This window comes from Dermacentor andersoni, chromosome 1, assembly GCF_023375885.2.
Source record: "Dermacentor andersoni chromosome 1, qqDerAnde1_hic_scaffold, whole genome shotgun sequence".
NCBI lineage: Eukaryota > Metazoa > Arthropoda > Arachnida > Ixodida > Ixodidae > Dermacentor > Dermacentor andersoni.
The window spans coordinates 165,936,170-165,950,384 of NC_092814.1; the positions used below are offsets into that span (position 1 = coordinate 165,936,170).

At 45.8% G+C, this 14,215-nt stretch overlaps 2 protein-coding genes across 16 annotated transcripts in view; one reads left to right on the forward strand and one right to left on the reverse strand.

The window, feature by feature from the left end:
* Window positions 1–6,599, reverse strand: part of LOC126547062 (uncharacterized) — a 273,332-nt gene extending 266,733 nt beyond the window's left edge. For 6 of the 14 annotated variants that reach the window (XM_050194900.3, XM_055062717.2, XM_050194903.3 and 3 more), the window contains exon 1: window positions 6,235–6,573. The gene's annotated coding sequence lies outside the window, so the exon portion shown is untranslated. Of the gene's footprint in view, window positions 1–4,392; window positions 4,465–6,234 lie in introns of those variants that run through there. The other 8 variants (XM_055062715.1, XM_055062714.1, XM_055062718.1 and 5 more) reach the window with 8 other exon arrangements.
* Window positions 6,600–6,719: 120 nt separating this feature from the next.
* The window catches only part of LOC126547065 (beta-catenin-like protein 1), a 156,746-nt gene continuing 149,250 nt past the window's right edge, over window positions 6,720–14,215 (forward strand). The window contains exons 1-4 of one of the 2 annotated variants that reach the window (XM_055062722.1): window positions 6,720–6,793; window positions 6,885–7,002; window positions 7,077–7,153; window positions 10,362–10,468. In XM_055062722.1, the coding sequence (XP_054918697.1) occupies window positions 6,764–6,793; window positions 6,885–7,002; window positions 7,077–7,153; window positions 10,362–10,468 (332 nt within the window). In that variant the 5' untranslated portion in view covers window positions 6,720–6,763. The remainder of the gene's footprint in view (window positions 6,794–6,884; window positions 7,003–7,076; window positions 7,154–10,361; window positions 10,469–14,215) is intronic. The other variant, XM_050194912.2, reaches the window with a different exon arrangement.

The window sequence follows — 14,215 nt, forward strand, 5'->3', positions numbered from 1 at the left end:
TAACAATTACGTTTATACATATCGAAGCATTCTGAAACACTGTCGATAACAAAGTCCGAAGTGGCGCCTGCCAAGGCGTCTGTGAGTGAGCCAGTGAGCGCGCGCTGTCGCGCGTATTTGTGGATGCAAACCGGCATTACTCGCGAGGCGCGTCCGCAAGCGTACGTGTGGTCTCGGCTGATACACTCTTAGGCAAAGTTACACCCTTTGGAGTGTATCTCTGCCACACAACAATAATCATCTGCCTTGGTTGCGTTTCCTTTCTTGAAAACGCCGCACCCGCTACTTTCCTGTCGGGAATGCTATGTCATGCTGATAACGCGCATGCCGTTCGTTACTGGAAAGTACCGGGATCACCGCGTTAAATGAAATGCAGACAAGACAGATGACGATTATTGTGTGGCAAAAGGGTGTAATTTTGCTTAAGAGTGTAGCCCCAACCAGACGTACGCGCTGGTACGCGGCCGCACGCGCAGCGCCGCGTCTGAACGCGTACGGCGTCAGGCGCGGAGGCTGCATCGCATGTTGACGCGGGGCGGCGTGGAGACCTCGCACTGCTAGGTTTCTTGCGCCCGCGCCGGGAGCTGCCGCTCGCGTCACCCGCCCGACGAGCCTCACGTGACGACGGCGAATTCAACGTGTCCGGAACGATTCTTCGCGCGGCGTGCAGGCAAGCCCGGGCAAGCTGCGTGCGTTGTGATCGGAATTCCGCACGGGTTTTGGTATTTTTTTATGGCAGCCGCTGAAGTCTTCTGCCGCAACTGGTGCATTATTAACGACATATTCATCGCCGAAGTTCGGGCCCTGACACAACGTGCGGAACGCGTAAGGCACAGACCACGCGAGTGATGCTATGCCGACGCTGCTGCAGGTTTCACCGAGTTCACAACACTGACAGTTGAGCTGGCTGGACCACTAGGAGTCCTGCAACATCATTTTTTTTAAATATAAAAACAAATTTTAAGTTAAAACTTATTGCGTGCTATTTCCATCTTTAGCACACTGCTTAACGTGACCGTTAAGCGTGGGCTGGGCTGCCTTGAATCGCCGCGACGAGCGCGCGGCGACTCCTGCATCGTTTGGGTGCGCGCCCTCTTCCTCCGCCGGGCGCGACGCGACGTCGAGCGCAGGGCGTTCGGACGCGTTCTAACGCGTACGTCTGGTTGGGGGCTTAAGAGCGGGTGCGAGAGAGAAAATGTGGGGGCCTTCGCTCCTTGAATATGCGACTGCCTAGGCACTACGGAAGCGGTTTCTTAGCGCGTGTTGCATGCGTTTGTTCCCTAGACATGCCGGCATTGCGTAGTGGGGTCGAGTTTGTTTACGCTCGGACGCTGGCTGTTGGCGCTGTAAAATAGGTGAAGCAGCGCGCACTGACGCACGATTTGGCGACCGCTGTGTCGGACAGACTGTCTCGCACCTGCGGCGCTCGTGCTAAGTCAGTCGTGGCGGATCATACCTTTCTCGCGCCTTACGATGTACCTTGTAAATAACATCACAGATGTTTCTGTGGGAGCGTAGCGACCGTAGTAGAGCCTGGGCCGCATATATTGAAAAATGTCGCGGGGCGCGGTAGTGCTGGCTTTAGCGTCACAAGTTGGCTGCTGGACGTAATTAAATTTATTCAATCGTGTTTTTTTTTACTAATTGCAACACCGTGTCATTATTTCGCATTATTGGCGGCGCCTCCAGGAGACCAAAGCGGCAACGGAGACAACAAAGCTAGAACCCGAACTGGTCCGTGGGTTGGGGCCGCGAAGGCCGAAGCGTGCCAGGGGGTGTTCGCATAAAAAAATTAGCTGTCCGCGACAGCCGATCTTATACACCTCTGGCATGCGCAGGCCTCGGCGGCCGTGCTTCCAGCTTTGATCCCCCCGCTACACCTTGGGTGCCCTGGAGATCCTGCGCCGCCTGCTTTATTATAACCTCAGGTGCTCTCCTGGGGCCTCCTCCGTTTGCCTGTTACATGTGCCCTCCTGGAGCAGTGCTTGTACACTCAAGCAAAATTACACCCTTTTGCCACACAATAATCGTCATCTGTCTTGTCCGCATTTCCTTTCTTTAACGCGGCGAGCCCGGTAACGGTAACTTCCCAGTAACGAATGGCAGGCGTGTTATCAGCATGACATAGCATTCCCGACAGGAAAGTAGCGGGCGCGGCGTTTTCAGGAAATGAAACGCAAGCAAGGCAGATGACGATTATTGTGCCAGATATACACCCCAAAGGGTGTACCTGTCTAAGAGTAAAAAATCCAATCTATCTGCCCGCACGGGCAGCAAGCAGCTGAGCGTAAACAAAGTCGACCCCGCTACGCAATGCCGGCACGCCTAGGGACAAACACCTACAACACGCGCTAGAAAACCTCCTCCGTAGTGCCTAGGCAGAGTCATATATTCAAGGAGCAAAAGCCCCCAGAGTTTCTCTCTCGCGCCCGCTCTTACTTGCGCCTTCGCACAAACGACTGGCGATCCCTCAAATGAACGCCTCGTGGCATTGCGGAGTGCGGTGAGTTTGTTTACGCTCCGCCGCTGGCTGCCCGCGCGGTGAGGTGCCGCCCCAGTGGGCACGGACGCCCCATTTGGTGGTCGCTGTGTCTGAAGGTGCAAGGTTCTGACTGGCGTTGTATAGTCGCGGGTCGCTTTTTTCGTCACGACGATAGATTGCGTTTTTTACAAGCACTGCTCCAGCAGGGCACATGTAACCGGAGGCCTCAGGAGAGCACCTGAGGTTATAATGCAGGCGGCGCAGGATCTCCAGGGCACCCAAGGGGTAGCGGGGGGATCAAAGCTGGAAGCAGGGCGGCTAGTGGGTTGGGGCCGCGGAGGCCGAAGCGTGGCAGGGGGTGTTCGCATAAAAAAAATGGCTGTCCGCGAGAGCGGACGGCCGATCTTATACACCCCTGGCACGCGCAGGCCTCGGCGAGCCCCAACCCACGGACCAGTCCGGGTTCCAGCTTTGATGTCCCAGTTGCCGCTTTGGTGTCCTGGAGGCGCCGTCAATAATGCGAAATAGTAACACGTTGTTTCAATTAATTGTAAATACGCTTCCCGGGGACACGCATCCCAGCTAATGAAGCAGACGACGGAAGCGAGAAGCGCTTTCGGCGGAATCATCATGCGCTTTGAGCTAGCTGCTTTTTTTACTGCGGAGGAAAACTGTTTTGCTTTACTGAGACCCTTAGGTTCAGTGTCTTCATTTCAGTTTCTTAGGCAAAACGTCAAGTTTGCGTCACGTTACGAAAGCAAAACGGGGCCCCATCAGCGCTATTTTGTACGCGTCGCGTCTACGTCACGCATCGAAGAAAATGTCGGAATGTCCAGAATAGAACCCAGACTGCACGGGCGCTGGTTCTTCACATTCTTCACTGTACGTCATTTCCCCTGGGCGATTACGGCGTACGTCACTTCCCCCCGGGCGATAACGGCGGAGTTTTTTGTATTGTTTTCGGTTTCGGTATGAAAAACACCGACTTTTGCGACCTCTTTTTGATGGATTGACCTGTATTTTAAGCGTAACATTTTGCACAGAGGCTACTGCATGTCTAAATTATCTGAAATTGGGCTTTTTAAGCGGTTGAAAATTTCGCTGCAGTTGGCCTTTAAATGATCCTATGCAATCACACTGCATGTTTCTTATAGTTGTGAAGCGCTTCAGCAGCCACCAACAGAGCAATGACTGAAAAGCATAGGTACTGCACTGACCACAGCACTTGAACAAAGCACAAGTGTAGAACTGCCCCTTACCCAAACAGAACTTTGTGCTAAGCAGGTTTAAATCACTTAATGCGTTCCTGCCACAGAGTGCCAATCTCAATCACACCATAACTATGAAGTTAAATGAGTACTTTTAGTGAGTTATATGCAGCAGCTATAAGCTCTGCTTTGCAGGCCTGCACTTTCAATGCACTCCCCCTTCCTAAGCACCACTTCAGTAGCACAGTTATATTTCATACACAGCACACATGAAACTTTCCCAACACTTGAAAACCATCCCCCAAAATATTCACTGAAATGGCTTTACAGAGGTTTCGTTCTTAAAGGGTGACATTAAACCTGGCTAACACAACTGATTACTACAGCTTGAGCCGAGCATGAAGTAAACCCAAAATCTGAAATGCAATGGAACAAGTTAGGGCTGTGAAGGAAACTAATCAAGACACACGGAAGGAGTCATTTCCTTTAAAACACTCATTGTGTAGTTTTCGACTACACTGCATTTTATCTCTGAATCATTTCTACTGAGGTTATGCCCCGGGGACAAATAAAGCACCCTCGCCAACTTACTTTCTGAAAAGTGTGTTCTAAAGCAAGCGATTTTCTCATATGGCTGCCCATGAGTTACAGTAAGTTGAATAACCCACTCACAACAATGCTCATTAACAGAGTGGACCTTACCTCCAAGGGCAACAGCTAGACCATGAGAGATGCAGGAGGAGAGGCACTCGAACTTTACCGTACCACCTAAACCTAAGAAAAATCTTCTTGCATTGTTTCTATCAGAAAGCAGTGGCCAAACAGCAAGCACATAACCTCAACCACAGAGCCAGTACGAGATCAAAGCAAATGTTAAATTCAACTTCCTTCTGGAAATACTGGTCTATAAAGAAACAGCAATTAAGGTTTGTAATTTTCAAGCAGGTATCTTTCTTTTACAAAATTTTGAATACAAGTTAAAGTAAAGGTAGATAGGCATTCATTCAGAAATTGTAGCCTATTGAATTCAATGAAACAACCTATGTATGGAAAATAGCTTTACGATAAATATATGCATAGATAAACTTACACTAAGGAATCGGGGAGCTATTAATGTATGCCAAATGCAGCTCGTACAAGGAAACATCTTTGCTTAAGGAAATGGAAAGTGTAGACTTTTTGCATATTGCCAGAAACCCTGTGCACATCGGGTTGCGATGTGGCGCCAGCCGCCGCCCGTTACAAAGGGTATAGCCACCATCCATCCATCCTCAACACCCTCTAGAGAACTCTTGTCTAGGTGGTGTTGGTTCACTCCACCATTGTGAATATGGGGAAGGGAAAAAAAATTAAGGAAGGAGCTTCACGTGATTCCGCTAGCCTCGGCCGCCTCCCGCTCTCCGGGGCCTCGTGCGCGGTGCCTTTCGAGTAGGAATAGACCCACATTGTTGCCGGACCATTCGCAATTGTTTCGTACTTGGTAACGATCAGTGGCACCTGCCGTCAAAGGCATGGAGTTGCGCAGGACGTATAACGCATAAATTTCCGCTTCAATTGCACTGCCTTGAAACGTTGAGCATGACGAAATAATTTTCATAGCATAACTTGCTATTGCCACTACAGTTAGCGTTCTCACCTCGAAACCAGTCAAGAGCATGCCCGCGTGTGGTCTATTGTTTTGTCAGATCAGCTGTTGTGTACCTTAAACTCCAGTTCTTATTTTCTTGCTAATTTTTGTTTCGTTGTCTAACACCTATGTAGGATAACTTTTCACGCGCCTAGACAAATGTATGCAAGTGGCTGCACATCTGCCCAATTCCCGACAGAAGCTTTCGCTCCCTTGCCCTGTGACATGCCCATGAAAATTTACAAAATAAAATTTTGCGCTTCGACAACATCTTTAGTTTATAGCATTAGTTCACCATATAATTACCAAACAAACAAAATTTAAACAACAGTACCGACATCACAGGGCGAGTTGGCTTCAAACGCAATCCTAATAACAAAAACTGATCCTGGATTCAAACACACAGGAACGCGCAAATACATATATTTAATTTTAAAATGGCAGTTAAAAATGAACAACACAAACGGTGGGATTGGTTCAGTAGAACGACGAAATTTAACGGGGCCTTTACTACCAAAATTGCACACGCAACCTCTCAAGCGAAATCGCTCGCTAGCTGCTTCATTCACGCAAGGGTTTCAGGGACAGCGAAAGGCAACTGAGCGGTCGCGGGAATATACATGAACATTATTAGGTGCTTGAGCTTTCCGACAACCTGTTACTCGCAAGCATCACCAACGGTTCAACTGCGAACACGAGGTAAATCACGGATGCATCAACACTGCAGGCAAGCTCTGTTCCGTCACCAGCAAGTTTTGTGTTCTCGCAGGGGCGGGCACGAGCAAACATGCGAAACAATGCACAAAACTTAGACAAAAGAATCTCACTTGATTCCACAATTCCACTGCATAAACGGATGCGCAGTGTAACAAGCACGCTTTACTCCTGCGTATTTTTAGTACAATATTCACACTTACCGCGTGTCAAGCATGTGAGAATTACAGTGCGCTTTCGCTTCCCTTAACGGCAAGTTCGCAAGGCAAGCCCACGTTTGGTTTCTTGCGGAAAACGCACCTCGCACTTGCGGGCGCACTTCACCGCGCCTAGGCCTAACATGATGGCAAGTTGAACGAGCCGGTCGCACTAGGTTCACAAAAACTACGAACTGAGCACATTCAACAAAACAAACTCAACACTCAGTGTCTTACCACAGATCAAGCAAAACTGAATGCACAACGAGCATCGCGCATAAAATAAGAGAAAACTACTAACATTGCTCAGAGCCCGACACCCGAACACAACAACCAGAAGACAGCCATTGATTACAATGCTCATAAAACCTGAAACTCCAGATTTTAAAAAAAAGTTTGTTTTTCAAAATATTTTACTTATTTTTTGCAGACAGCAATGTACTTAAACGTTTTCTGCGTAATACTAAAAATATTTTAGTATAAAAACATTGCTCTGTTTCTGGTTTTCGGCGCAATCATCTATGAGTATTTGGAAATGGACGTCGGGGAGCTTTTAAATTACAAGGTAAGCTGAGGATCTTGTGTTTTAATTTGTTGATGTGTTTTTGAAGTAGCCATCACGAAGACCTTTGCACATTTTTATCTTTTAATACAAGCCTGCCAAGGAGCCAAAGCGGGGCTTGGAAGATGATGAGGAAACTGCGGACACACGACCGAGAAAGCGCCTGCAGCACAGCGCCAATGCGGGTGGAACGATGAGAGTTTCCCGTTTTGGTAAGAAAGCGAGGGAACCTTTGAAGCGACAGTTATTTGTTTTCATTACGCAATTCTTTATGCTCTCATCGCAGCTCCTGTGCGGGATGACCCAGAGCCCGCGTCTAGGATCATGCTAGAACCCACGGATGCCCCAGAGCCTGATGCCAGCGTATGCTCTGCATATTTCTTCCATTCTCATAAACTGTGGTCGTGCAAATTGTGGGCTGTCTGAAGTGGGAAATATTAGCAGCTGTGCAAGATCAAATTTCTTTGTACCCAAGTTGTCGTGTGCTCTAGTTCGCACTGACAAACCGAACATCACTACTGAAGAAGGAAATCAGTGCGTGCTAACGCTTTGTCTGACTAGCGTAGTGCCGCCAAACTTGTCTCAGAAATGTCGCCAAGATTTGAACATGTTTTTGGTTGTCTGTAGCTCACGTAGTCCTCACGTGTATGTAGCGTCGATTCACGTTAATGGTATTATGATGGAGCGAATACTCAGTGCCACAGTATCTTTTTTGTGCGGCAATGATTGTTGCAATAGTTTGATATATTTGGTAACATTGGCCATCATCAGTATCCACCTGGCGTCTCCGCATTTAAGTGCATGTGCAGAAAGTCTTCTCGCAACTCTGTGTGGGTGACAGCCCTCTCTGCATTGCTGTGGAGTAGTGGGCAAAGTTATACCCATGCCACACGGGCACAGAAAATGTCGTTAATTGCTAATGCCCTAAATTTTAATGCCATTCGCGGGGTGCCACATGGACATGCTTAGTGGCATTAAAACTTAAATGCCATTCGTGGCATAGTGCATACTCATGAACTATCAGTGAAGTAACCATCACTTTCAGCCTAGGCAAAGAATGTGGCAATTCCCTCTGTATGAGCAATGCGCGAGAGCCTCTGGCCATAATTCGAACATTTACAACGAGTGTCACTAGCATAAGTGTTGATTTTTGAACATTTTTAGAAAAATTTTCCTCAACAAAACATTGCGACAGCCATGAAGGGGCATAATTGTGAGTGTGTGTGTCTGGTTCGGTTGTGCTGAAGTTTGTTTTTATTTTTTTATAATATGCCAGTGTCACATGGGCACTTTCGATCATGATTGAGATCGATCGGGATCATTCGAGATCGCAATTGCCCATGTGACCTGAGTGTAATATAGACAAAAATATTTATTTGTTTATTTATTTATTTCAAATACCTCAGGGGCCATATGGCATTAAAGACTAAGGTCCCGTAATCCAAGAACTGCAACAGGACTTGCAATCAAGTTTACAATTGCAAACTTACATGAAGAAGGCAGCAATACTGTGCAAAAGATTTACAAGGTGAAGCACTTCTAAAGATTTAAGATACAAATACATCTGTTCAAAATACATACGTATAAAATAGGCGGGAAAAACAAAACCAGAACGATTGTTACACAGATTGAGAGCATGTATTAGAAAAAAAGGCTTTGAGAGCTCTTTTAAATGACAATAGTGATATTTTATATCCAGTGAGTTACTTTATATGCAGTGGTAGATAACTCCAAAAGGATGTAGCTGTAAGTGGCAGAGCTTTTGAAGCGTAATTATTATGCACGCTTGGCAATAATAAATTTATCTTGGATGCAAAACGAGGGCTGAAAGTATTGTGCAATAAATCCTTATCACTCAATTCATATGGCGATTCATTGTTATTAACCTTAAAGAGGCCCTGAACCTCCCCTCGGGCTTGGTTAATTAACATATTTCGCGGGTAGCATACGCTGCTGTGAACATCTCAGCCAAGTTTCGCTGTTGTATGCAGTGCACGGAGCTCACAAGCTCAAGTCGCCTTTCTCTCAAATACTCTCTTTTTAACAGAAGCCTGCTCCTCCATCTCTTCTGGACACATTATTTCGTATTAAAGCGGATTCCCATACGCGGCTGTTATTCGTAGCTGCGGTCTGCTATGTAGCATAGATACCACAGCCGCCGCTGGGTACCACCACGAATCCACTGGCTAAGTGCACTGCAGCTCGATGAGAACAACCGCGTTTAGCTTACATTTAACACACAGTAGGCACCAAAATCAGGAAGTAGTGGCGTCTATGTTATCATGCAAAATTAAATTTGAACTGCTCGCCATGGTGACATTTAGAAGACGTTGTGCGCACGCCCCACTCTGCTGTAGCCTTCACAGTGCAAGGAATTGAAGAAGGAGCGAAAGCAGCGCTAAGCCCATGTTTGATTACCTATAACCCCGCTTCTTCTGATCTCATTGAAGTACTTCTTGCAAAAAAGTATTTCTTAAATAGCCTATTTTAACTTCTAATGCATTTCTCCTCTTCGATAACAAGTGGTTCAGGGCCCCTCTATAGAATAAACAAGTAAAAACGAGTTGCGCATGGATAAAATGCAATATTGATGGTGCAAGTTAAGAGCACTAGAGCGACGTAGATTGTATGTAATAATGCAGGTAGCAGTGTTCTGAATGCGCTGAACAGATGAAGTGTAACAAAGATATGTTTCCTCAGACAATTATTCCAAACATTAGATGACTATGGATGAAAGAAAAGTAGAGAAGAGCACATTTGTTGAAGGATGCAGTCGAGCTTTAATGTATGCATTAATTTTGATGTCTTAGCCTATATATACCTGCCACTCTCCCTTTCTTTTTTTTAAGCTTTACAAATTCGGAATCATTCTTTTTATGAGAAATAAATTCTGTTCATGAAAAAGTTTTACTCGTCGATCCCCGATCCTTCCATTGGAAAGCCTCTGATGGTCATAAAAGGACCCCAGATGGGTGCCTGCTTGGAGCAAGTTTATTCAGGCAAGTTCCTGAATCAAGCAAAATTGTGAACAGCAATGTAGTAACTAAAAAATCACTTGGATATGAAAACAGTGTGTTGCTTGTCAGTATCGACTGTTCAAAGTGTGCTGCACCTAAAGGTTAATCATAATTACTAAAGTACGTATGTGTCCCTCGAAAGGTGTCTGCTGAAAGAAAACATTAAAAATGCATTCTATTCCTCTCCCCTGCCTCCTGTCTGATGTTTGTCTATGAGATATTTAAGAATGTTAAAGTTTGCAGGTTGACGGGTATCTTTATATTCTTGATGCTTGATCATTAATACTTAGCTATATACATGCATGAGCTATTCCTGTGAAAATGTAAACGAAGGTTTGGTTGTTTATGGGAATATCTCCTTTGCCCAGTACATGTATTTAGCCTAACCCTATGAAGTTTGGTGGGCTACAACCCCCATTTCACTTCCATGAGCCTGAAAACTTGTCACCCTTATTGTGTGTATTTGTATGTGTTGTGTGCATGGCGTTCAACTTTTTACCCTCCTAATTTTCGTTTTTCTTCTGATGTTCTTCTTTCTTCTTTTTCAAATTCAGGTTGACATTCTTGATGACACGAATCTCAAGAAACTTATACTCAATTTTGAGAAAAGGGTGCTTAAAAACCAAGAGCTGAGGATCAAATACCCAGATCTTCCTGAAAAGTGAGTTTCTACTGCCAAACATATATAGCAAGCAGGTGCAAAACATGCTGCCTGGCCTGCTGGCATTAAAGGGAAGCTGAAACGGTTTTCAAATTCCATGAATTGCTGGGATTGGGAAGAACGGACCTATTAATTTACAGTTCTGAAATTTCTTTCTTCATTTTTTAATATAAGGTGTGGAAATTGCTTTAAATCCCCCCCGCGGACACGCCCCCGTCGCTTCCCGGAGTACCGGGTGAGGAGGCAGCTGGAGGAGAGAACCAGCGAGAGTGGCGTCATTCCCGGGGAGTGTGCCGGCGGACTGGCATGCCGGCATGTGCTGGCGTGTTTCTTTCCGTCCTGCGCTTTACTAAACGACGCTTTGAGAGATCTGCCGCCGCTTACGTTTGCTTTCTTTTGCAATTTTCGTTAACTGTGGTTCCCTTCTGTGCTGCGTGAGTGCCTACAGCCAAGGGTGCCCAACATGCCCTCGTTCTGTGCAGCATTCAGCTGTGCGAACACATGTGGGCGAGACGATGTGGTGTTTCACATGTTCCAGAAGGACAACAAGCTTGCAGCGCAGTGGGTCCGTGCGGTGAGGAGAGAGAATTTCGTGCCGACGAAATCAACTGTGCTGTGCTCGTACCACTTCCGCAATAGGGATTATCATCGGAGCTTGACAATAATGCGGGCAATCGGTATTCCAATTTCGGTGTTCCGGTGCCCACATTGATATACTCGAGAAATGCGAACATTTTCAGCCGTGAACGTCTGGCAACACAGTTTTAGTGCAGCCGGATAGCCTTATGACCAATGCGGAAACGCGTTGTTGCTAGCGTTGCTAGGCTTGCCTAGCGACATTCGACGTACGGTTGCAGTTACCTTAAGGTTACCGTGTTTACCACACGGCGGTGCTAAAACTGCCTAATATCTGTATGTTAACACTAGCATGCAGCACGCATACCGATTCTTGATCGAGCCACAATCGCAAAGTCGTCGAACCATAGTCTGAATATTGCACGTATAATCCCCCTGGTCATCTTGATCTGGATGTGTATGATAAGCAACTTCTATGACTGTACCTCGCAGCACTGTATGTGCGCGCTTTGAAATGCGGTACTTATGTTCGCAATCGTGTGTCAACATGCTAAAAACCACCAAACTTTAGACAAGCAGCGGCAAGGTGCTTGACATCGCGGAATTAATTGCACCCGAGAAGTTAGTGCTTCGGCATTCTTCCAGCAGCAAGTTCCCCAGTGACACTTTAGCGCTTTTTTTTTTTTTTTTTCTCCTGTCATTGCAACGTGGAGCTACATAAAAAAACATACATACCAGCTAATATTTCCAATGCGCGAGAAGGTGCACACATCATTCTCGCTGTTGGCACACTCAACATCGTCGTTTCCTCCATCGTTTTCTGTATCGGCTGTCGGTTCGAACATGTAAGGCGAAAATACAAGCTGTCCGAGACAGCGAGAACGTTCCATAATGCTTACAACTCGCCTGTGAAGCCAGACCAGAACAGCGTGCTACCACAGAACACCTATACACGCTCTGAAACGGCGGCGCCGACCGGTGATCCCCGTGAATGACGTCACAGCGGTCCCGACCAATCACGGGCAAGAGCGGCGTTCGCGCAATGCCCTGAGGCGCTGGTGCGCGTTTTCTTGCAAAGAACAGCTGCTTGCGTTTGTTTCCGCCCTTTTTAAACTAGATATTCATGTTCAATGGACTAAAAACTGTAGAATGCCGCAGGAAACTCATTTTTTTCGAAAAGTGTTTCAGCTTTCCTTAAACTCCCGTGGCCATTTTCTGTACTTACAGCGTATGAGCATTAGGGATGCCATACCCTCTTCTGTGCAGTCTGGTTAACCCTTTGAGAGGCGATTTTTTTTTCTTTTTTTGCAAATGCAACTTTTTGATATCTAATTTTTTTTATTGCAGATTTAAAATCAGCAGCCTGACCTATTTCTAAAAAAAATGTACCGCAATGTTTTTAGAGTGACCATAAAGGGACAAAAAATATTTTTTGTAGGTAAACATGCATTATCTATTCATGAATATACATACGCTAACATAAATACTTTTATAACAACAAAAAACGTACATACACTGAAATATATATATTCTGATTCAGCACTTGGGTAGTATTCTGCATTGCAGAAATCGCCACTTGTCTCACTTTCAGCCGAGCAACCAGTGCGCATGCTCACAGTGTAATCGAACAGTGCATGTGAGCGCACGCAAGAAAACTAGATGGTTGTGCGCCAATCACAAAACCCAAACGAGTCAGAAACTGGCAGTAATCCTTCATTGCATTGCCGACAAGGGGTATCTCAACCCAAGTCTCGAGAAAAGAAACACAGGCATGACAGCACTGTTTGTATCCATACCAGTGCCCACCTCTGAACAGATGTAATTGCACTCCTATGAGCAACAGACGGGCGAGGATCTAGTGGTGACCCTACGAGAGATTAGAAACCAGATAAACACAAGTTTTTACGTTTGCAATGAATAGAAACAGCCCGCAAGATGAAACCAAAAATAACTGCCGCATGCACGGACGCGCTCACTGAAAAGCTAGCGTAAAGAAGTCTTGGTATGAAAACCAAGAGACTACAAAGCAAATAAAAAATTACTTGTATCCACACAGGGTGCTGTGCACTTGCTTGGCAACAAAGAGTTGAAAAATTATTCCATTTTTCAAACATACAGATGGCACCATAAATATACGGCATCGACCATTTGAGATTTGTTCGTGGTGCCACATATTTAAGGCATTGACCATCAAATAGTTAACTGCACTGTGTGTTCTTCCTAGTGAAGACTGCCTCAGTAGGACTCCTTCTTAGGCAAGTTTGTGGGGTCTACTAAACATTATTTTTCGAAGTGATAGGAGAGATACAAAGAAAACACAAACAGCACTGTCGCAACATCTGCGCCTTGTGTTGTACATGTGCAAAAATCGAGCCCTATGTTCTCACCTTGTGAGCCTTTAAATGAGTTGGAAGTGGCGCTTTGTGTGTATGTGTGTGTCTTTCCTTTGTGTGTCTCCTTTTGTGCCCAAAAATAATGTTTAGAAGATGGTCTCTTACATACTGTTCTTAAGACACTCAGTAAAGTATCCTATCTGCTATTGAAAAGCACTGCTTTCCTGAATGTTTTGTCTCTGGAACAGTAGTGCGACATTATAAATGTATGTACTGGTTTGTCATGTAAGCTTCTATCGTAGTTCCCGTTATGTTCATGTCTTACTTTTCATCTGCGTAATAATGGACAAAAAGAAAAATATGGAAAGAACTGTTGCAAAATATGAACCCAGGTTCCTGCTGGTCTGCACTACTGTTTTGGTGTAATGCTTTAGGTCTCGTCATGTGCTGTAGCTATTAAGAGGCACAGCTCGCTACATCACTTTTGACTTGCCAGTTAGTCACATTTCTTCTTCGCAGCTGCTCTGACTTCATATACAGTCAAATCTCGTTGATTCAAACACGCTTAATTCGAACTGACGCTGTGGTCCCACCAAAGTTATGTGTATTCCAACGGGCAAAAATGCCCGGTAATTTGAACGTGCAAGCATTTGCGCTGATTGATTCGAACGTACTGTGCTACGACAATGCTCTCAGCAGTGCGCCAAATCCCACAGCGGTGCCTCCGACCAGCATTCCTCTGACCCCGCCATAGAGGAAGAGCTTAAAAGAGATGCCGCAACGCTGTGCACGAAGAAGAAAAAAACGTGGCATAAATTAATGTGCTGGCCCACGTCAC